This window comes from Populus alba, chromosome 18, assembly GCF_005239225.2.
Source record: "Populus alba chromosome 18, ASM523922v2, whole genome shotgun sequence".
Taxonomy (NCBI): domain Eukaryota; kingdom Viridiplantae; phylum Streptophyta; class Magnoliopsida; order Malpighiales; family Salicaceae; genus Populus; species Populus alba.
In genome coordinates this window covers 11,108,248-11,131,834 of record NC_133301.1, presented here as the reverse complement: position 1 = coordinate 11,131,834, position 23,587 = coordinate 11,108,248, and the positions used below count along the sequence as shown (strand labels likewise).

Sequence of the window (23,587 nt, the reverse complement as noted above, 5' to 3'; positions counted from 1 at the left end):
TATATATTCATATTGAAATGAACTTTATTTATAGATCAAAAGATGCATGAGTACTAAATTTATATATAAATCTATTTACGAGGGATAAATGATTGCTATTTGTTTCGACACTAATCTCCTTTTGTTTTCTTTTTCGTCTTTTCTTTATCCTCATCAAATTATATGCTAGCTTCTTCAAAATTCAGACCAGTATCTTTAAAAAATAATTTCTTGACATTTAATTCATTGTTTTTAATAATTTATAAAATTAAATTTTTTTTTTAACTTCACCCCTCTTTATTTTTTTCCCCCCAAACTTAGTTTTTTTTCTAATTACTATTTGTTTTGTTCGGGACATCTTTCAAATTATTATTTTTTCTATTAGATTATATTCATATATTTTTTTATTGCTATGTTTTTTTTTTTTGAAAAGTTTTTTTAAATTGGTCAGGAACACAGTATCTTGATTGAACTCGGGCCTAAAATTTTACGAGTTTTCAATGTTAAAGATTCAACCAGGTTTAAAATGTTCGCTAAGTTTTCTTAATTTTTTTTTTATTTTCTTTACTTAAGCTATTTTTTTCATCGCTAAGCATATATTCAATTGGAGACTTGTTCAGTTTATCTTTATCTTTAGTTTTTTATTTATCAATTTTTTTGTGTTTTGTTTTTTTGTTAATTATTTAAATTGATATATTTTTTTTCATTTCATAATTTAATAATTGGAATGAATTTTTAAGAAAATTTATAAGATTAGAATTCTTTTTTCTATTTAATCCCCATTTAAATTTTTTAATATTTTGAATTTAGTCCTTATTCTTTTTGATTTCTATTTGTTTGATTAAAGATCAATTTTTATATTTATTTTCTTACATTTTTATCCTCTTTAACCTTTTTCCTTTACAAATCTGATTATCGTTCTTTTTATTACTATTTCCTTTTTAACTTTGGCAAACTTATTAAATTCATATATTTTTTCAATCCCATTATTTTATATTAAAATGATTAGAATTGAACTTCTTGACTAAACTTAAGTCTAGAATTTCTTGGACTGTGAGTTTTAGAGATTAACCAAGGTTCTCTTGAGTTTGCTTATTTTTCTCCATTTCTTTAAGCTCATATTTTTTAAATTTCATCATTCAATATTTATTCAATCTGAGATCGGTTTTCATTATTTTTATTTATTTGCTTTCTGTAGGATCTTTTTATCGATTTTAAAAATAACCCGGTTTTTTTATTTGTTGTTCTTTGTTTAATTTACTTTGGCTAATCAATATTAAATTGGTTGAGAACTTAGTTTCTTGATTTAACTTGGGGCTAGAATTTAATGGGTTACGAGTTTAAGACCTCTATTCAGGTTTAAAAGATTCACTTGAGTTTTTTTTGTTTATTTTTTTTAAGCTGATATGTTTTCAATCTCATCATTCATTATTTATATCATTAGTTATTAGGCTCTATTTGTTTCTTTATTTGCTTTCTATATGTTTTTTTTTTTTATGAATTTTTAAAATGACGTGGATTATTTTGTGTCTTTTTATTGGTTTTTCTTTGAAAAAGCTTTTAAGTTGATTTTTTTTCTTCTAATCTCATCCTTTAACATTGTATTGGTTGTGAATTATTATTTTTTGTTCTATCCTTTAAGGTTGAGGTTTTTTTTATATTGGGCTTCGTGATCTTTTCCAATTTTCTTTTTATTCGTTTATCTTAGTCTCATTACTTGGATCACGAGTTTGCTTGGGTTGACTTGATTTTTTAGGGTCAATCTTTTGAAATTTAATATTTTTTGCATTCCGTCTTTCAACATTATATTGTTTTGGAATTGAGTTGTATGATATTTCCATGTTTGTATTCTATTTGATTATCTCATTCAAATGATCTAAATAACAAAGTTTGGTTTGCTTAGTCTTTTTTACTTTCTTTTCAAATTCATTTTTTAACACTTGATTAATTTGAGATTCAACATTGACTTTTTTTTTTATTTGCTTATCCTGCTTTTACGACTTGACTTGTATATTTGCCATGCCCAGTCAGGTTGACCAAGGTCATTTTTTTTTTTCTTTTTCCTTTTGTTCTTCTACATTTGATTGACTGGATCTTAACTTCTTCGTCTTTTTTAAGTTATTCTTTTTTTACAAGTTCCCATGATTTTTTTTTAAAAGTTGGTCCATATATCAATCTTTTTTTATCAGTTAAGTCTATGCCCTGAGTCATATTTTCTTAAAACTTTTTAAAGTATACTTGCTTTGCCCATGTCACTTCTTTTACCAATAAAAAAAAAAATGTTCTCATCTATGGCGTAATGCGAGCCCATAAATCTACTTAGAGTTAAACCTCATTTGAAAAACATTGTCCAGCTAAATCTATTTGCATAGTTCACTGGAACAATATAATTGTGATTTTTTTATTTTTTTTTTATCCAATTTTGCCCCGCTGTTATTTAATGGGCTAAGAAGTGAGCTATATTATTTGTTATTTAAAAAAAATGTATTTCCACATTATCATTATCATTTGTTTTTAAAATTTGGTCCATCTTTATCAACTGATTAAAACAAAATCAACTTATTTGACACAATCCTTCAATGACTTAAGTTTTTTTTTTTTAAGTTTTATGCTACTTGAACATCATTTTTAGTGCAAAATAAAAAACTCATAGCGTAGCACAGTATACGATTAGTCTTTACTAAACAATTATTTTGAACTTGTAATTTCTTTGCTTTAAAACTAGAAAAGCAAAGAGTAAAAAAAGCTCTTAGTAGTAGAAAATGCTTTCACAATTTTGCATGATTTTTTATTTACCATACATAAAGATATTTCTTTCTTTGTCTTGTTTTTTTACCATGCATACGTCTCCTTCTTTTTCTTGATGTATTTTTGTTTTTTTAATGATATAAAACTTATACTTTTTTTATTTGTGAACTGATTTATATGAGAAATTTAATAAATTTTGTAACATATGGAATTCATAGATATTGATCATGTTTTATTAATGTGGTTTTTTGTTCAAAGATAAGATTCTTTTTAATAAAAAAATGAATTTTTTTTACATCTTAAATTTGTTGAATCCAATATAAAAGTGTCTTAATATCTTACAAAAAATAGAAAAAGTTCTGATCTATTTATGTCCAAAAAAAATAAAAAAAACTAGTAAAACATCAAGCTTTTACTATTCATTTTATTGTTCATTTATTGTAACCATAGATATAAATGCATTATGAATTATTACAATGCAAAAGTTATCATTCCTTGTATGCGTAAAAATATAACTTAATCTCTTTGTTTTCTTCATATTTGATCCCTATAGTATTAGAAATTTATATTTTGATCTTAAACTTTAATTTTATTAAATTTTAGTTCTGGAATGTTGAGAGGAGAAATATACAGTGATTGAAAAATGAGAGGAGAGAGAAAGTTTTTGATTTATCACATTCTAATGACAAAAATGTCAAACTTGGTGTTGATGGGTTCAACTTGAAGAAAGAAAGCATGAGTATTTCTTTCATTATCTTGTTTTGTTTTACCATGCATTTGTCTTCTTTTTTTACTTGGAGTGTTTTTTTTTTTCTTTCTTTTTTTAAGAATATAAAACTTATGCTTTTTTTAATGATGAACTAATTTATATGAGAAATTTAATAAATTTTGTAACATATGGGATTTATAGATATTTATCATGTTAACGTAATTCTTGGTTCAAAGATAAGATTCTTTTTAATAAAAAAAAACTAAATGTCTTTTATGTCTCAAATTTGTAAGAGCCAGTATAAAAGTGTCTCAATATCTTGTAAAAAATAGAAAAAGTCTTGTACATATATCTGCATTCAAAAATATTAAAATAACCAGTAAAACATCAAGCTTTTACTATTAATTTTACTATAACCATAGATATAAATGCATTGTGGATTACAACAATGCATTTATAGTGCAAAAGTTATTGTTCCTTATAAGTGTAAAAATGTTACTTGATTTTTTTTCTTCATATTTGGTCCCTAGCCTTGTCTTTCAAGTGTTGATTATCGGGTAGTATAATCAATTAATATATATGATCAATGAATTATTTGTTTCTATTATTTATTAATTGACCCAAGATGGTATGGTCCAATATTAGACCCTATTATTTAGATGTCTATAAATAAATAATAATATCAATTAATACATGATCTTTAGGGTGTTAATTAATAAAATTTTTGTTCACCATATAATAATTCCATCTCAAAATTTCAAAAATCAATTTGATATTCCTATTATTTGTTAAGTAGCCTATGATGGAATGGTCCAATAGCATACCTTGTTCTTTGGACGTTGCGTAATAGATAATATGAAATTTTCAAATTGTAATAAGTCTCATATATAAGTGTTCCTATCATATTCTAAATAACCTATAATGGAATGATCTAATGCTAGACCTTATTTTTTGGATATTGTTTAGTATATAGTCATTTAGACCATGACCATATGTATTAATTTTTGTATGTTAAAGTATCCTATTGCATGATAAATAACTTTGGATGGAATGGTCCAACGTTAAGGCCCTATCCTTTGGATGTTAGTTAACAAATGATATAGCCAATTAATATAGCCTTATTATTCACCAAAATAACCTTAGAATGGTAAGGTCCAATATTGGACCCTATTTTTAGATGTTGTTTAATGAATAATAAGGACAATACCCAAATAATATACAAGTTTAGGCATCCCCCCCCCCACATATCATTGAAAATATATAACAATACAACTTATCTTAAGTAGGATGTATAAAATGATGTCTATCTTTTTTATTACATAATCAGTCCCTTACCCAAAACCTCTATAGACCAGTCAAGATTTTTAGTTACAACAAAACTAAATGTTGACTCTTTTTTCTATTTTACCCCCTTTACACATAACTCATATTGATGTCCTTTATTATATTGGATGAAGGTATTTTCAGAGTAAAAAATAATAGGAAAAAGAAGCTAGTTCCACCATGCTCTTCATAGAGGGTTTGTAAACATAATTGTCAAACCCAACCCAACTTGATGGGTTGATTTAAGAAATCCAAGATCTGGAGTCTAACTTGGATCGAGTTGTTAGTTTAATTGACCAAGACTTTGACTCTGTAGTGATATAAAAAACAATCATATGATCGATCACTAACTAATTAGTTGATAAAATCATTAATTCTCTTATCAATATGTTATCTATTCTTCATTTCTTCCTCCCAACTAAAGATAAACTATAGTTAGAAACTCAATCTTGAGAAAAAGATTGATGATGGCCTTGTAAATTCAAATAGAGCATGGGTGTTTTAAGACTTTAAACCTTAAGAAAGGTAAATACAAGAACAAGAAAAAATAACATTTGTAAGAATGTAAATGAAAACTTGATAAAGGAAAGTAAATAAAAGCAATGCTGGAAAAAATATTTAATAAAATTATAGATGAAACCATTATTCCTGGTAATTAAATGACCTATTTATATTGGTACAATATTTAAGTTTTATATAAATATCATATTATAATTATATGCAGACTATTTATGTTAGATACAAAGTTTACACATTGAATCCTAATACAATCTAAACTTTTTTTTCTTTTTGATAATTACGTGAATCTTAACTAATTTGCAACCCTAGCTAGGTTAATCCGTTGAGGACTTATGTTTTGAAGAGGATTGGATCTTTTGGTTATTTGTGCACACTCAAACTCTTGTGATCAATTTCTTTTTCTTGGTTGATCATACTTTTAAATGTCTTGTCAACCACTCTCTAATTCCCTTAGTAGATTAAGACTTTTTAAGCTTGGTTGATTCTACTATTTTTATATTCTTATTTGATTAACAAGTGAATATTTATTTTCCCTTATATTCCTTTACTTTTTGAATGAAGGAATATTCCCCTAACGTAGTTATATTGAAATTGACTATGAATGATTTGGCAAGTGACATTGTTTGTCTAAAAATGTCAACCATGCTTTTATTTCCTATTTAACATGTCAACCAATTATTTATTTTTAGAAATCACTTTTGCTTTAGCTTTTAGACATGGCATTTAGAAATCCTTGCAATATTTAAATCATAATTAGTTTATCAACTTTTCAATCAATGCCCAATTCATTCGTTATTTCTATAAAATCTCTAACTCTCCTTTAATAGAAACCATAAATTCTTAGAAAAGAAATGAACCAAGAAACCTAGGGGTTATTCAATATTGGAGATAATTAAATTTATGACCTTGTTGTGTGGCTTTTATCAAGATTCAAATGATCAAGTCCCATTTTTTTTATTACCACATCCTTTAAGGCAAGTTTTTGCATTTAAAGGTGTTACTTAGGGGTAATGATTATTTTTGCTTCATAAATAAATATTGTCCCCAACAATAAGGACCAGATTGTAAAAAATAATATAACATAAATTTAGATTAAAGAATGAAATTAAAAACCAATAAAACTTCTATAAAAGGGTAAATAAAAAGAAATAAAAAAGAATAAAGATTAAAAATATATATATGATAAAAGAAGTTAAAAAAAAAAAGAAGATGTTAACCCATATTTACTTTCCAAACATGTGGCTCAAATAGAGGGAGAATTGACCTGACATAATCTGACCAAAAAATCAGGTTGACCTGTAACCTCATTAACCCTAACTTGTGACCTTCTTCTTTCTTAATCTTTTTTGTTCAAAATGATTTCATTTTTACTTGTATATAAAATAAAATAAAAATATTTTTTGGTTACCTAACCAATGACTCGGGACTAGCCCCAAGTCAACCTCCAAGTCAGGTTTGAAACCTATGCTATAGATAACTTTTAAAACATGTGACATGGGTCATTAGACCATATACATGAAAAAGCCAAAAAGTTAAACCTTTATGGAATCAAATGTAGAAGGATGAAATCGAGAAGAAAAAAACAATCAAACAGAGGGATCTAAAATAAATAAAAATAGCAAATAAGGGAATGGGGGTGAAGATTGAAATAAAAAATATATTAGAGGGAAATAACAGTTCTTTGATCGAAGGGTTAAATTGAAAATAAAAAAGATTTAACAAAAGTAAAAAAAAAATAATCAACAGTGTGAGGACCATATTAGAAAAAATAAAACACAACAAACTTGGATTAAAGAATAAAATTAAAAACCACCAAAATCTTGATAAAAGAACAAATTAAAAAAAAAATTAGAAATTAAAATAAGAAGGATCAAATTGATAAGTATGATATAAGACAAATTAAAATAGAGGATTAAATTGAAAGTAAACAAAAATTTTACAAAATGGTTAAGGAAAAAATTCAAAACAATAAGGACCAAATTGAAAAAAAATATATGACTAATTGGAATTAAAGGAAAAAATTGAGTAAAATATAACTTATATAAAAAGGAAAAAAATAGAAATAAAAAGATTAAGGATTGAAATTTAAATACTAAAAACAAAGAGGACAAACCTGTATTTTTTAGGGAATAAGAGAAAAGAAGAAAAAAAAGGTCAACTTGTAACAAATTTCCTTATTGATGACAACACGCGTTGCACTTGAAGAAAAAAGACGTGACCACGCATTCGACTACACGACATAAAGGCTGGTTTGGCCACCAGGAGGCGCCGAATGCACTGTCCAAAGAGCATGAACTACCCTCACACGTTGCACTTGAATAAAAAAGACATGATGACGCATTTGACTACACAACATAAAAGCTGGTTTGGCCACCAGGAGGTGCTGAATGCACTGTTCAAAAAGCATGAACTACCCTCACGTGTTGCCAAGTGGTAAGAACATGCCAATAACTTTATTGATTAAAAAAACATATTTCATGATAAAAAGAGCAAATTTCCCTCTATATTTATGAAATTTACCATAAATCTGTTTGAAAATATCATAAAGCCTTTAGGTCCATGGTTCATTTTACCTTGACTACAAGGGTAAAGTTGATTTTTTACTATATTTTAAAAAAAACACAAATATGCTTGGTTAACACCTTTAATATTTTATTGAAATTAAAGGCAATTAAGTCTTTTAAAATTTTTAAAAATTATGGAAAAGATATTTATACCCTCGTACAATAATTAAGTGACTAATAAACCAAGTACAAAGATCAAAATTTGTCAGATTCAAAGGCTATTAGTTTTTTTGGGAAGGGTAAAAACATAAATCTACTGTTCTAGAGAATAGTAAAATGTGTGTGGGTATACAATGAATATGCCTTGCATTTTAGTTGTTTTGTTATTACAGGGTCATCTCAAACTAGTATCCATAATATTCATAACATACATCAATGATCAAGAAAAGCCTATGAACACATAGGATTTAGGAGAGATCATTGTACGAATCCACAATGAATTGTGATGATCTCCAAAAATCCAATATACTCAGGAATAAGGTTTTAGTGTTTTGACAATAGATGATCATACATTTACATCAATATTCAATTTCTAAGAACTGAAAGAGCATAGAGTTGGTGGTTGAGGTCTCAGTTCCTGTAAAACAATTCATTCTGTGAACTTTTAGGACCCTCCAATGATTAAGTCAAAGACTTTATAGCAAGAGATTGTAATAAATGAAAAAAATAAGCTTTCAAGTCTAGAAGTAAGAATTTGTGTTCTAAGTCTTTTATGTTAAATGCTTTGAGAATATATAATAAGAGAATGAAGATCTTGATCATTTTACCTGAGTGGTTTTGAGGGTATTTATAGCCCTTGCATTACAGACCATGTCTTTTCTCTTAAAGGGTTTGAAAGTCTTTTCCTCTTGAATATCTTAGTGAAGAAGAAATCTTTTACATCAACATTAGTACTAATGGAAATGTCTCTTATACAATATTAATATTGATGTAAATAACCTTTTCACATCATTAGTTCTAACACACAAATAGTATAACTATATAACACTTTTATATCTTATTTGGCATGCAACATTAATGTTGATGGGAATATCCCTCTTATAACATTAGTATTGATTGAAATACAACTGGCTCTTAGAGAACTTTCATGCACCTAGGTGTGTAGGGAAATAACTATCCTAAGCTCTTATCATTGAGGGTTCTAAAGATAACCTCACGACCCACTATGAGGCCAATAAAGACCATTGACTTAAAGTTTGGATATTTAATGATTTTAAACCCAAAGATGTTGAGTCTGTTATCTTTGTAAACCCATGGATGCTTGGACTCAACGCATAGCGGTGCTTAAAATAATTGGGTCATATTAGACCCACAAGTGTTTGGGCTTAGGGCGTAGCCAAGCCTAGGGGAGTTTAGTCTAGCACCATACCAGACCCACAAGTGTTTGGACTCAGCTCGTAGTAGAGTCCAAGAGAGTAAGATTTTGCACCATACAAGACCTGCTAGAACTTAGGCTCGGCTCGTGACTAAGCCCAAAGGAATTTGATCTAGCTTCTTACCAGACCCATAAGTATTTAGGCTCAGCATATGACTGAGTCCTAAGGAGTTTGGTCTGGCATCTTGCCAGATCCACAAGCATTTTGGCTCAACATGTAGTCGAGTCTAATTGAGTTGGATTTGACATCTCGTCAGACCCATCAGCGTTTAGGCTAAACACATAGCCGAACCTAATAAAGTTGGGTTTGGTACTTCTTCAGACCTACAAGTGTTTGGGCTCAGCACGTAGCTCAACGCGAGGGTGTAAGGTTCTCACCTTGTCTTCGACCCTTCTACTCATGGGTCTTTCAAAGAAAAAATGGTTTGTGCAAAATATATTGATCCATTAAATTGTCTCACAATCCACAGTAAAACCACAAACTCTTTTATTTTTTTATTTAATTATTATATTCATGTATAGGTATAACATATTAATATTTTTTACAAGATAGAGAAAAAGCAACAAAAACAATCATTAAGAAGTACATTTTTGAGGACATGAATAATGTATATCCATGAATGGTGGTTTTGAAGTCCCATAGATATTCGCAACCATGGTAACCATCAATGGGTGGCTGAGTTGGTAAAGTGGATAAGAGCCAAGAAGTATGTTTTCGATGTGGTTTCTAGTTCGACTCCCTTTACCTACTAATATTGATGGCCACGAGCCACAGGGTGTAAGTCGTGTGTTGCATACCTTGTTCAGGGTGTAGGGATTTAGTTTGATACGTATAAACTTGCCCGAGATACCCTACCTATCAAAATTATATATATAAACCATGATCACTAGTTCACTATATTTGATAATCTTTTTGTGTGTGTCTTTGTTAAACTTCTAAGTAAATAATATTAATGATTTTCAATTAAAAATTCTAATTAGTCATTATAAAGTACAAACACATCATTAATTTTATTTCAATAGACATTACATGATTATCTTTTTTTCTTTCTTTCTTTCTATAGAGCTCCACCCAAGTTATTCATACTTATAATGTCCATAAGAATCTGTTTACAACTTTACTCGTACAAGAAACAAAACTAAATATGTAGCCGTTTTATTTCATAAAAATAAGAAGTTGTATAGATCAATCAATTTCTTTTTCACAAATATAAGAATTAAACTAGATTGAAAGCAACGGGTTTTACAAGGAGTTTTAAAAAAATTCGGTCAAAAAGCTAGTTGTAACTCGTTGATTATTATTATTATTTTTTTTTATCAAAATAATATCATTTTGATTTTAAGAAAAATTTAGAATCGATCATCATCGGGTTGGATTTAATAATATTGTACAATACTTGTAATGGTATGATAACTGATGAGTATAACGTAACATAACACGATAAAATCGTCGTTACATGACCTTTGTTAGTGGCCGTTTGTTTAGGAGGTTGTGTGTGCGTTTGAAGCAAAACGCAAGCATAACCTGTTTGGTAATCCCAAAACATAATTTATTGTGCATGGGGGATCCATGTAGATTTAAAAAAAAACACAAGTTTGCGGAAAGTAGCTTTTAGGTGCTTTCCGCAAACCTGCGAACTTGTTCAGTGGAGAGTTTCACTCTCTACTGTTCCGGCTAGACCGGGTTCAGTCCAAAGCTAAATGCATTGAATCGGGTCCGATCCAGTAAAAAAAAAAAATTTGTAGGAGATCGTTTGATGACGTAACATTTGTAGAATTTGATCGTAATTTTAATTTTGTTCTTGCCGGGTCCGACCCAGTTAAAAAAATCAATTTTTTATTTTATTTTTAATTGTGTTTTATTCAAAAAAAATAAAAGGAGATCGCTTGATGATGTGACATTTGTAGAATTTTATCGCAATCCCAATTTTCTTCTTTATGATATTTTACCTGATGTTGTTGCGTGCTTAAAAAATCAAGAAAACTGTAGTCCTTGTTGAATGGATTGGGTACGTGATGAAATTGTAGATCGTTTAATGGAAAATAAAAAATATTTGATATTAATATTATTTATTTCATGATGTAATAGCAGTAGTTAAATCTACAATATTTAAATTAAAAACCATCAATATATATATATATATAACCTCAATTTGAAAAGCATTTTTTTAATCTGAATATATCAAACTACCTTTTGTTTTACCTCAATTTCAACCACAGTTTTAACGAAATATATATAAATACTAAACCAATCTTAATTAAAAGAACTTTTTGTAAAATAATTTTTTCAAATTATAATCACAAAAATTACCACAATACCAAACATATTTTTACACACCATTCATTATCTAAAACCATGCTTATAACACATGGAGCCAAAAATAAAAAATACAACACATGATAAGAACCCTTCACTTGCCTAATTAGGCAAGGAAATGTTAAGTATTACAATGACCATGAGTTATTATATTTTTAAGAAAAGATAAATAGTTGAGGATAATTGAAAAATGAAAAATAAAAAATAAAAAATAATTTTTAAATAATAAAAATTTCAATTTAGCTTGTGTCATGCAATAATTAGGGGTGTTTGCCTCGTGTTTTTATAAATTTTAATTTTTTCATTTTATATTATTTATTTATATTTTTATATTATTTTAATTCACTAGTATAAAAAATAAATTTTAAAAAAATAAAAATAATTATATAAATATTTTAATAAAGTCTATGCCATGTAATAGTTAGGGGTGTCTGGTCTCGAGTTTTCAATTAGAGTTTTTAAAAAAATTTGAATATTTTTGGCTTCAAGATAATTGTTTTTTTATATTTTTATATTATTCTGATATAATAATATTAAAAATATATTTTTATATATTTTATAAATAAAAAATAATTCTAAAAAGTAAAAACAACCACACTATTATTGTTATCTCGAACATCCCTTTGAACTTTTGGTTTATATTGGACTACGGCTAGTGAGGTTCTAACTATGGCCTACTATGATGAGTTCACGATTCAAAAAGGCTTTGGGTTTTCACATATATCGGGTTGAATATTATAATTTCTATGGGCTTCGAACAGTTATATGTTTGTTGGGTTTCTAATTATCTAAGGCCTTAGGTTTCCTACAATTATAATTGGGCTTTTAGGCCCACGTCTATACTATTTTGGCCTTTGTTTAAATGGAAACTCTCCGCCTTCAAAGAAGTCTATTTTGACTCCCTAATTTCACCAAATAAAAAGTAATTTCCAACGGATATTATTCTGTAGATAACTTGTTTAAAAAATATTTTTTTATGAACGGTAAGTGAAATTATCTTCATTATCTCAATTCAATATTAAATTGTTCAATAAAATCAAAGAATAGTTTTACATTAATTTTCTAAACACAAGCATTTTTGTACTCCAAACTTTCACAAATGTTGAAATTTTTTATTTTCTAATTAGAAGGATGAAGATGATAAAATAAAAAATTCATAACCACTTAATTATTAAAACTCTAATATAATATTAAATCATTATAATAAAAACACCTAACAAATAATTGTATTAAAAACATATTATAACTTATATATAAACAAGAACCTTGTTTGAAAAGATATATATATATATATATATATATATATATATATATATATTTTTATTTTTTTTTTTAGAATTTTCATGTAAAGGATAAATGATTTAACGATTCAATTTGGATTTTTCTCTTTTATGTAGTGGGAGGATCAATTTGATACAAATCCATAAAAAAACATTAAAAAATATAATGAAAATATATTCATGGAAACAAAATAATTCAAAATTCATTCATAAAACATTTTTGAAATTATATTAGGAAACACATTTGAAATTGTATTCTCAAGATACATCCATGTACTTTGCAAATCATTTATCCTGCTTAATCCTTTTAATTTATAAATAAAAAGATTTATGAAAAAAAAACTCATTTGATACCTGCCTCTTGAAATGTTTCTATCCTCTTGAAATGCAAATCCAAAAAATTCTCAAAGTCAATAAAAAACACTCCAAGCATCCTAATAATAATAACTTAAATCAATATTAATATGATTTTTTTTTGGTTCTTAACTTAAACACCACACTTTTAACTCTTGAGTTGATTGTGCACAATCTATCTAATTAATTGATCGTAATTCTCTCTAGAAACCTGAAAATTATAATTTAATTTTTTTTTTGCTAGAATCTATACTCAATTACCTTTTCACTTATATAAAAAATTTTTAGTATGTCCCTCTATATAAATTTCAATTAATCTCATAATTATTTTTAAAAAATACGCATAGTAGCCAACACATCCTTTTATCTTAGAGAATGTTTGTTTGTGAGATACGTTGTGCGAGATATCTTTTAAATAAACACACTTTTAATCTATATAATTTAAGTTTGATAGTAGAAAACTTCAATTCCTAGAATTTTCTTAATCATCTTGAAATGCATCCAAAAACTCAATAAAAATAATAGAAAAACTCACTTTAGAGTTGATTAAATACGTGTATCTTTGTAGCTCAAGGTTACTAACTAGAATAATTATTCTTTTAATTATTGAATATTTACAAAAATACCCCGTATTTGTATGAAACCAGTAAATTAAATCCTATATGAATAATTTGACGTATTCGACCATGTGTTCGTTAAATCTAGGCAATCCATTATAACTGTCCTTGGTTCCCGACAAACAGAAATTATTAGCCACAATGCCCACAACTTTGACTAAAATGCCCTATCCTAATTATTAAGCACATTAATTTTATTCATTTCTTTAATTTTTTAAACGAATTTATTGGTAATGAATTTTTTTAATTCAAGAGTTTGGTCATGTGTCAAATGTTTGTAACGTATGCAAGTTTTTGGATGTTTATTAAAAATTTAAAACAGTTGAATCAAATTGTTGAAATAATTCTAATATAAAGCCAAATTTCTCAAATTATTTATGCAAGTTTAATTTGTTGATTTCATAAAACCAAGAGTTTTAACTTCTATTGAAAAATGTGATAAATATTATTTTTAATTTTTTTTATATTTAGAAATATATTAAAATAATATTTTTTAAAATTTATTTTTAATATTAGAATCTAAAATTATAAAAAAATTAATTTAAATCTATATTTTTTTTAGTTTTATTTTTAAAAAGTATAGTTTAACTATAATAACAAACAACCTTTTAAAATGTATTTATTTTTTCGGGGTTTGGGTTTTCACAAACTTTGCTTTCGAATATATAAATTAGTAGTTGCATGCGTGCACGATAATCGTAAAAGCAGTTAAATCATAAATGTAAATACCACTGCCACATAGAAATACGATTGGAAGTACTCGCACGTGTCAGTTTCTTCGATGTAAAAGACAAGCTTTTGTGAAAAGCACCAAAAGCAAACATTAATAACGACAACATCTACAGTTGAAGTCTTTTTTATGACCTCCCTTGTCTTGTGTGTACTTTGAGAGATGCTATAGTTTTTTCATCCCCTCCCCGAGGTACATCGTAGAAGAGGCCAAGAATTTGCCTCGTTTAATGAGCTTCCTTAACACTTTTTATTTTTATTTTTTATATCTAGGTTAATTTATGCGCATCTTAATTAATTTTACAGGCTCTGAAGTTAATAATTATGAAAGTTTTCAGTGATTTTAAGATTTGTGAAACTTAAATTAATAATTTTTAAAAAGCAAATTTTAAAACTTGACTAGTTGAGCTACACCTCTTAAAATTGCTCTGTTTACACTCTTAAAGTCTAAATCAGTGTTATTGGTTCATCGATTTTTTTTTTTTTTATAGGTAATCAAGTCATTTCACTATACTTTGAAAATATTAAAAGACCATTATGACCTCGATCAATTTTTATAATGGCAAATTAACCTTGTGGAAAAGATCATTTTACTGTAATAACTAGTTCATTATTCTTTTTTTTTTGTGAAGGAAAAAATTGTCATTTTACTTTTGTAATTTTTTTCTTCATAGGTTTTATATATATATATATATATATATATATATATATATATATATATATATATATATATATATATATATATATATATATATATATATCCCCTCCACAATTTACATGTACATATCCCTTAACGCATTATGTATACATGTAGCAAGTCAATATACAACTTTTAAGTCATTATTTATGAATATAGGAAGTGATAAATCTATTTTTAACGAGTTAAAAAAACCTCTCATGACCCTCTTCCTTTGGGCGTGCCTAAGGGAATAAGCATACTTGAAGTAAGGGTTTGGCAGTATGCCTAGCCCAACCACACTAGGTCTAACGTCAGCTAAACCTAGATGTTTTTTGAACTTGGTAGTGTGTCAAGCCCAACATGTGGTATTAACAATTAACCAAGTCCAGTGTAATGTGAGTTTGACAAACTTGCCAGACCTAAGACATTTGGATTTGGCATTCCATCAAGTCTAAAGTAGTTGGACTCGGTAGTCAGCTATGTCCAAAGCAGTTGGGCTTGATAGTTAGTCAAGTCTAGGGTAATGTGGCTCTGCCAAATATGTCAGATCCAAAGCACTTGGACTTGACAATCAACCAAGTCTAGAGTAAAGTTGGTCTGACAAACATGTCAGACTCAAGACACTTGGACTTGGCAGTCAACCATGTCTAAGGTAACGTGGGCCCGATAAAAATGTCAAACCCAAGGCACTTGAACTTAGCAATCTGCGAAGTCCGATGCATTTGGAGTTCAAGACAACATGGGTTTGGCAAAGATGCCAGATAAAAGGCATTTGGACTTAGCAGTTAGTCAAATTCAAAGTAACAACTATCCTCTCTTGGCATGTCTATATGAATGACCATCCTTCATTGGGTCTAACCTTGAGGAAGAACTTAGTTTCCATGGACTTAACAACATTTGATGTCTTAAACTCTAATCTCCCTACACCTTTTTAGGTGCATAAAAGTTCTTTAAGGATCCACTATATTTTCAGCAAACATTAATACAAATATAAGAAATATTTATTCCTCATTAAATGTTATTAGAGTAATTACGCTGCAAACCCTCCTCTTCATAAAAGGACAAGATCATGTGCTATAAATACACCATGAGATATTTGGAATAAAGATTCACAATCTTCATTCTTTACTGTAAATATATTTTTTGAGCATCTTTCTCTAGAGTATTTTTGTATTTTTTTCTCTCTAAAAAGTTACTTATTTAAGTATTGGAGAGTCCTCACCTCCATCAAAAGTAACCTTTTGCAGGTACTAATCACAAGAAACTTTGGCTTATCAAGAATTAAGTATAAGCTGTCAATTACTTTAGTTAGGAAGAATGAACAAAATTACTAGGATCAATTAATTAATCGATTGTCCAATCTGAAAATCCTATTCCCGACTTGAAACATCATCTTGAAGAGCACTAACAATGCAAAGCCCTTCCAAAAAAAAAATACTAATAATTCTGGCTGTGCCTTTCACAAATTATTTAAAACCACACTTAAATTGGTGGCCTTCACTCCGTGGATGGAGGCAGCCAAATTAAACAATCATTGACCCGAGAAAAGTTTAGGCAAAGCCGCCCCATGAGGGAGGAAAAAACCAATTTCTTGCCGATTTTCAAAATCAAATCAACAGTTTCACTACCCAACCAATTGTTTTGCTACCCATGCACTTGAAATTCACATAAAAGAGCAACAGAGACGCACACACATGGCAAGTGCTAGTTGAATAGTTAGCTAGCATTTAAAACGCTCCTACCTCTCCTAACACTCTTGTCTTGTATTGTATGTAAAGCAATTATAACATGCACACACACCCACCATCTCTCTCCTAGTCCCCTACCCCTCCAGTCTAAACCAATAAAAACACAAAACATCCCTTTGAGCTTTGACTCCTCTTCGATGTCTTAACTCTATTATGTTTCCTTAAAATCATTTTTCATAGACGGCAGAGTCAGTAATAGTCTTTCTTCTCTCTCTCTCTTTGCATGAAACAGAGTGCTCTGCTTCACTTGATACTGTTACAATGAAGTACATAAGAACCAACAGCTTGCGAAGACTTTTCTCATTGAAAAGACGAAGTCTTGAGGATATAGTTTACACAGATGAAGAAGGAAAAAACAATGAGAACTCCAAGATTGTTCTGGAACCGCAGTATTCTCCAAGACCCTCTTGGAAATGCTTTTCTTTTGAAGAAATATCTGATGCCACCAATAGCTTTAGCCCAGGTTCGCTTCACCTTCATTGCAGGGTTCTAAATTATAATATACCTGTACAACCTGTACACATGTTTTGCAATTAATTTGTTATCTTGGCGTGTTAGAGAATCTGGTGGGGAGAGGAGGCTATGCAGAGGTGTACAAAGGGGTGTTAGGTAATGGAGAGGAGATTGCAATAAAGAGGCTAACAAAAGCTTGTAGGGATGAGAGGAAAGAGAAGGAGTTCTTAACAGAGATTGGGACCATTGGTCATGTCTGTCATCCTAACGTGCTGTCCTTGTTGGGTTGTTGCACAGACAATGGGCTTTATCTCATCTTTCATTTCTCCTCCAGAGGCTCTGTTGCTTCCCTTCTTCATGGTACAGAAATATAAGCTTGTTTTGTTTGCAGTATCAGTAATTAATGATGTGTTTCTTATTGTATCTGGATTTTGTTAGTTCTTGCAATGTTTTGATGTGTAATGCCTTGATGTTTCTTAATGTAGATGAGAATCTGCCAGTGATGGATTGGAAAATAAGGTACAAGATTGCCATTGGGACTGCTAGAGGCCTCCATTACTTGCATAAGGGGTGCCAAAGAAGGATAATTCACCGTGACATTAAATCTTCAAATATTCTCCTGACAGCAGATTTTGAGCCATTGGTAAGGTATCCAATCTCAGTCCAGTAAATTTTAGTTGCTATAATGAGTTTGGCATTAGTGTTGTTTTTCTTTGAATGTTACAGATATCTGATTTTGGATTAGCAAAATGGCTCCCATCTCAATGGACTCACCATTCAATCGCTCCGATTGAAGGAACATTTGGGTAGGGTATCTAGGACCCAATTTTTTTACATTGGAGGTATGATTGTCGTCGCAATGTACTTGGACTGAACTGAAACTTAAAATGATGCATATTCTTTTGCAGGCACTTAGCGCCCGAGTACTATATGCATGGAATAGTGGATGAGAAAACAGATGTGTTTGCGTTTGGAGTCTTTTTGCTGGAGATCATTTCTGGCAGGAAACCTGTTGATGGTTCTCACCAAAGCATACATGTATGGGTAAGAAATTTGCCATTAATTTACTATATCAAATGATTGCCGTCTTCATTAAGCAATCCCTTAATTAATTACGTGTCTTAGACTTCATTAAGCAATCCCTTAATTAATTACTAGTAAATTAAGTTAATTGGACTAGTGGGTTTCTGCTGATTAATTATCAGGCTAAACCAATATTGAACCAAGGAGAGATTGAAAAGCTGGTGGATCCAAGGCTTGGAGGGACGTATGATGCTACACAGCAGAAAAGACTTGGCTTTGCTGCATCCCTTTGCATACGGGCATCTTCAACATGGCGCCCTACAATGAGTGAGGTAGCTATTTGCTTTGCTGTCTGTATATTTGGTTGCGTATAACTACACATTTAGTCAATGATTCTTATTAGACTAATTGGAGGATGATTTTGGTGTTAATTATTCTCAAACAAAATGATGCTAACGTAATGCAACTTCTTTTTCCATCAGAAAATCTTCATAAACTGCCAAATTACACTGAACTTGTTGATAAGGTAGATCATTGCATCATGTTTAATTGTATGTTGGGTTCATGATTCCAATAAATTAACTTTAGTTGACTGGCCGAGGGACCGATTTTCAGGGTCCAAAGATGTAAGTTTCTGCTATTGAAATCACCATAAAAAAGGTTAGATATGGGAGCAGAGTGTAAGCTTTTTTGATTGTTTTCGTGTGGCGACTTTGCTCGTCCTGTTCAGCAATTAAGAAGACTTCAACATATAAACTTAGATCTGATCCTTTAGGTAAAGGTAGCTAGCTTGCAGGGTATTTGAGTTTTTTCACGCAATTCCAACAGGCAGAGGATGTTCTATCCTACCTAACATAAATCTTTTGGCCAAAACACTAAATTATGGATCTCCCATGTGATTAGAAGATGATAATCTGATTATTAAAATCATTGAGAGAGCAGGTCCAGTTTCTTACTCATTATTGTAATAAAAATATCCTGAATATACGTTGTACCAAGTCTACAGGCCTATTCCAAGGTATTGATTTGTTTACGTTTTTGGACTTGGACAAGTGTGTTTGTTCCACCCTTTTGAATCAATTGCAGTGGCAGGATATTAATTGCTTAACAAAAAATTCTTATACATCAAGTTGCAAGGTCCTCTCAAGATTAATTAAGTTCTAGTACAGACATTTACCAAGATAAACTAATGATATAAACTTCTTATTATTGCGTTTGTGAGCTAATCTCAAACAAGAAATCATATGAAATAGATATTGAATTGGTAACTTTTTAGTGGTTGAAAACAGTTTCTTGTTTTTTATAGAAGAATGGGATGCAGAATATGCTTTTCAAATAGCATGATTTCTTCTACCAAACGAAATGATGTTGCTTCAGAACTTTTAGAGCTAATATTTTATGAAGTCAAAAGCCTGGTAATACCAGATGATGAGCTCTTGTGAGGTTTACAGATCTTGCTCTGTATACTGGCAGGTATTGGAAGTAATGCTAGAAGAGGAGATGGATAAGGAAAGGTGGAAGATACCCAAGGAAGACGAGCAAGAACAGTTCTGGGGCTTTGAAGATCTAGAACACGAGTGTGACAGTTCCTGCTCAGTTTCTCCACAAGATTCAATCTCTACAAGAAGCACTATGACCATTGTAGATTAGCTGCTCAGGTCCACCCTAACCACCACTTTCTTTGACATGTAAATACAGTATGTACGTATCTCCACCATCAATGATCAGTATGAACCAAGCTGTTTACAGGCACCAACACCTCTTCGTAATCAATATCTAACTCTAACTTGTTGGCGGCCATGATTATCAATGATTAGAACCGATTTGGCTTTCCACAACTCATCGCACAGTGTTCAAGGAATTTACGAAAAAATCCCAACTTTCTTTATGCTTTTTGAAAATGTCAATAGAAGGAAAAAAGATGGCTTGCTTTACCACTCAATCACTAACCAATAATTTGGCTTTGTATTCTTGCTAACCCTGCATAGTTCGATTCAAGATTTAAATAAACTAATAATAATCAAAGCTTTGTTTGATTATACGTCCAATCGGTGTTGCGTTTATGATGAAGATAACTTTTTTTCTTGTATATATATCAAAACCATAGAAAATCCCATGAAAAGTCAACAAAATACCAGATGTATTTTTAAATGGAAAGTTGTTTCTGTCCAGCAGTAACGCTAGAATTTGAAAAATAAAGTTTTGAGTTCTCAAAAAGTGCTTAATCAAATAAAGATGGCCACCAACTCTACTAATTGAAGCACTAAAATAGCTAAATCTGGACTGCTAAACACAACGAGCATCGCTAGCTCCTGTTCATATTCACAGGATTTGCAGGCATGTATTAGTTAATAATTGCAATGTGATCCTAAGAGGGAGCTAAGAACAAATTGGCTGATTCATCACTGTCATGCAAGTAGCCAGGCGTGATGTGCCAACAGTGAAGCAGTACAAGGTAGATCCCATGGCAGACAAGAACTTTAAATAATGAATCCCTTTTTATGAATTCTGGACAGTATGGGGTCCTCCTCAGCATAATTTTCATTCATTGTTTATAGTTTTTCACACATATACTTTCCCTGGATAAACCTTTAAAATCTTGCAACGCTTTCTTTCCTTGTCAAGCTATCCACATGAAAATGCTTGCATTATTATTATTATGAAATTGTTATATTGTTTTCAAAGCTCTTATTGTTGTAATTGTTCTTTATACACGTAAAGACAGGGCGACAGAGGCAAGTGGAGGATTCTCACAACTGGCTGGGTTCTTGAGCCTGACAAGATCATCTCAACTAACTAGAAAACTAACGATAATTATATAAAGATACGAAGGGGAAGGATGCACCATGCGCATGCATGCAGAACAGTACTGAATGCATTTCAGATTACAGTATTAACTACATATTTTACCCGCGCCCTGATTAAATATTTTTATTTTTCAATAAAATAAAACTCTGTTCTGCTTCCTTCAGCTCACCAACTGTAGCATAGGGTGGAACCACTATAAGCTCACCAGGCTCCCTCGTCAACTCATATTTTCCCGAGTCGCCAACTCAACCAATTTTGATTCCGGGTAACCCAATACAATAGTAGTACATTTGTATACAAGTAGACGACATCACTGTAAACATCAGCCCCAGGCACTAGAGCAGGTACTGGAAGTGGCTCAGGAGACTTTTTTAAAACGTTTTTGTATTTAGAAAATTCTAAGAAAAAATAAAAAAGTTTATAAATACATATAATTAAATAAACCAAAAACTATGTATGTTAAAAAGTGAGAAAAACTATAAATGATGACTAAAAATAAAAATTGAAAAAATCAAGAGATATATACATATCAATATATATAATTTCATAAGATGTAACATTTATATGGTTGAGTTTGCTAAATTTGTTAATTAAAATAATTTTTTTATGCAATCAAACAATAATAAAAATACACACATATATTAAATTGATTGAATAAAATAAAAGAAAAAAATTAATATGCAAGGCTGCACATATTAAAAATATTATTTGAAAATAAATTTCCTTTTATTTTCAAAAATAAAATTCATCCATACAAAAGATTATAAAAAATATAGATTAATTTAAAAAATCTCCTCAAAAATTAAATGTATATTTAAAAAAATAATCATCATTTCAAATAGGCTTTATAAATAATATAAAAGAGACAAGAGATATTAATCTAAATATAAATAATAATAAAATTAAGATTAATTTTAAAAAAAACTGAAACAAAAAAAAATGAATAAAGCCATCCACACTAAAACTTGTGAGGTGAATTTGGATCATTAACTTAACCAGATTTAATATTGTTTTTCCTTATACCAAACTTTAAAAAAGTAAATAATATTGTCAACGGTAAAACATGAGGGGATGAATAATATAACTATACAATATTCACCTTACACATTTCCCCTTTAAATTTATAGGTTTTTTTATATATATAAACAATAACCAATACAATAAAAGATAAGGGGGTGAACGGCATTCACAATGCAATGCACAATATTCCCTCACACACTTTAGATTATAAAAAAATAAGTAATCAATAAATGAAACTTATTTAATTTCATAGACTATGATTTATTTAATTTCATAGGCTATGATTCTGTACCAAGTTCATTACACCATACGATCAATCCTCTCTCAGGCATGTATTAGAAGGCATGAAAAGGAGCAAGGAAATGGTGGTTGACGAAACAGGTAGGCTCCGGGGCGGAACCAGAAAAAAATATTAAAAGGGGTCAAAATGCTAGTTGTTTTATAATTTAAGTTAAATATATTAATATTATGAAGGAAGGGGCTGGAAAAAAAATTCCTTGCAGGCCCCTCCTGTCTCCGCTCCTGGGTAGGCTTGCTCCTGATAATATATATATTAATGGCGTCGGCAAATTAAATACTTATTGCTCGAAACAGGGCTTCAATGAGACATATGAAACATGTTAGTTAAACAGCTGCGTTTTCCATGCCCGGTTTGTGTTCTTCCTTGGGCCCTGTTTATGTGATGGAAGCATCTCAGCCCTTATTTTAATGTTGCTTCAAGAATTGATTAGTGGTTTTTAAACTTGAAAGACCTCGAGGGGCTGGTAGGGCAACGACAACCACCACCGAGAGAGAGGCGTGGCGATTTCAAGAGGAATAATATATGGTGGTGGGTGTGGGGGAAGTGATGAACACGGTGGAGTACAGTAAGTTTGAAAAATCTTCCCTGTTTTTGAAGACTGCTGGATTTGTTAGAACTAATTATGAAAGATCCAAATTATAGATTTGAAGGGATTCGATCCACAAAGAACAGAAAGGTCACCCAGACTCTAGTCTAGGAAGGCACTTCTCTACCTAATTCTCACGTATGCAGAATGTATTCATGCATAATTTGCAGTGTTAAATAAAAAAATCAATCCAAATCCAGTTTCGTGTTTCAAAATGTTTGTTTTAGAAAATATTTAAAATAATTTTTTTTTAATTTTTAATATCAGTACAAAAAAAAATTCAAAATTTTGATGGTGAAAAAAAAATGAAAAAAAAAGTCTACAAAGATCCCAAAACCTGTATAGAGCTGTAATATCGATGGTGAAAAATCCATAAACAAAAATTCCGTTGCCGGGAATCGAACCCGGGTCTCCTGGGTGAAAGCCAGATATCCTAACCGCTGGACGACAACGGA

At 29.9% G+C, this 23,587-nt stretch overlaps 1 protein-coding gene and 1 non-coding gene across 3 annotated transcripts; one reads left to right on the top strand and one right to left on the bottom strand.

Moving 5' to 3' along the window:
- Window positions 1-17,004: 17,004 nt before the first annotated feature.
- On the top strand, window positions 17,005-20,169 carry LOC118051577 (probable receptor-like serine/threonine-protein kinase At5g57670). 2 transcript variants are annotated; one of them, XM_035062245.2, is made up of 7 exons: window positions 17,005-17,404; window positions 17,500-17,754; window positions 17,880-18,037; window positions 18,121-18,200; window positions 18,303-18,432; window positions 18,600-18,749; window positions 19,891-20,169. In XM_035062245.2, exons 1-7 carry the CDS (start codon window positions 17,203-17,205, stop codon window positions 20,065-20,067), a joined length of 1,152 nt encoding a protein of 383 aa, XP_034918136.1. In that variant the 5' UTR covers window positions 17,005-17,202; the 3' UTR covers window positions 20,068-20,169. The 2 variants fall into 2 exon arrangements, with proteins under 2 accessions (XP_034918136.1, XP_034918135.1); XM_035062244.2 differs by having other exon boundaries at window positions 17,009-17,404; window positions 18,303-18,438.
- A 3,346-nt stretch (window positions 20,170-23,515) lies between these two features.
- TRNAE-UUC (transfer RNA glutamic acid (anticodon UUC)) lies at window positions 23,516-23,587 on the bottom strand. Its single transcript has one exon. It is a non-coding gene; the product is annotated as a tRNA-Glu (tRNA).

Excerpts from the sequence above, each read along its gene's own strand:
- LOC118051577 (XM_035062244.2), top strand. The coding sequence starts at position 17,203 with ATGAAGTACATAAGAACCAACAGCTTGCGAAGACTTTTCTCATTGAAA. Across the intron at positions 17,755-17,879 it reads TGTTGCTTCCCTTCTTCATG|ATGAGAATCTGCCAGTGATG; the intron begins GTACAGAAATAT and ends TTCTTAATGTAG. Across the intron at positions 18,038-18,120 it reads CAGCAGATTTTGAGCCATTG|ATATCTGATTTTGGATTAGC; the intron begins GTAAGGTATCCA and ends TGAATGTTACAG.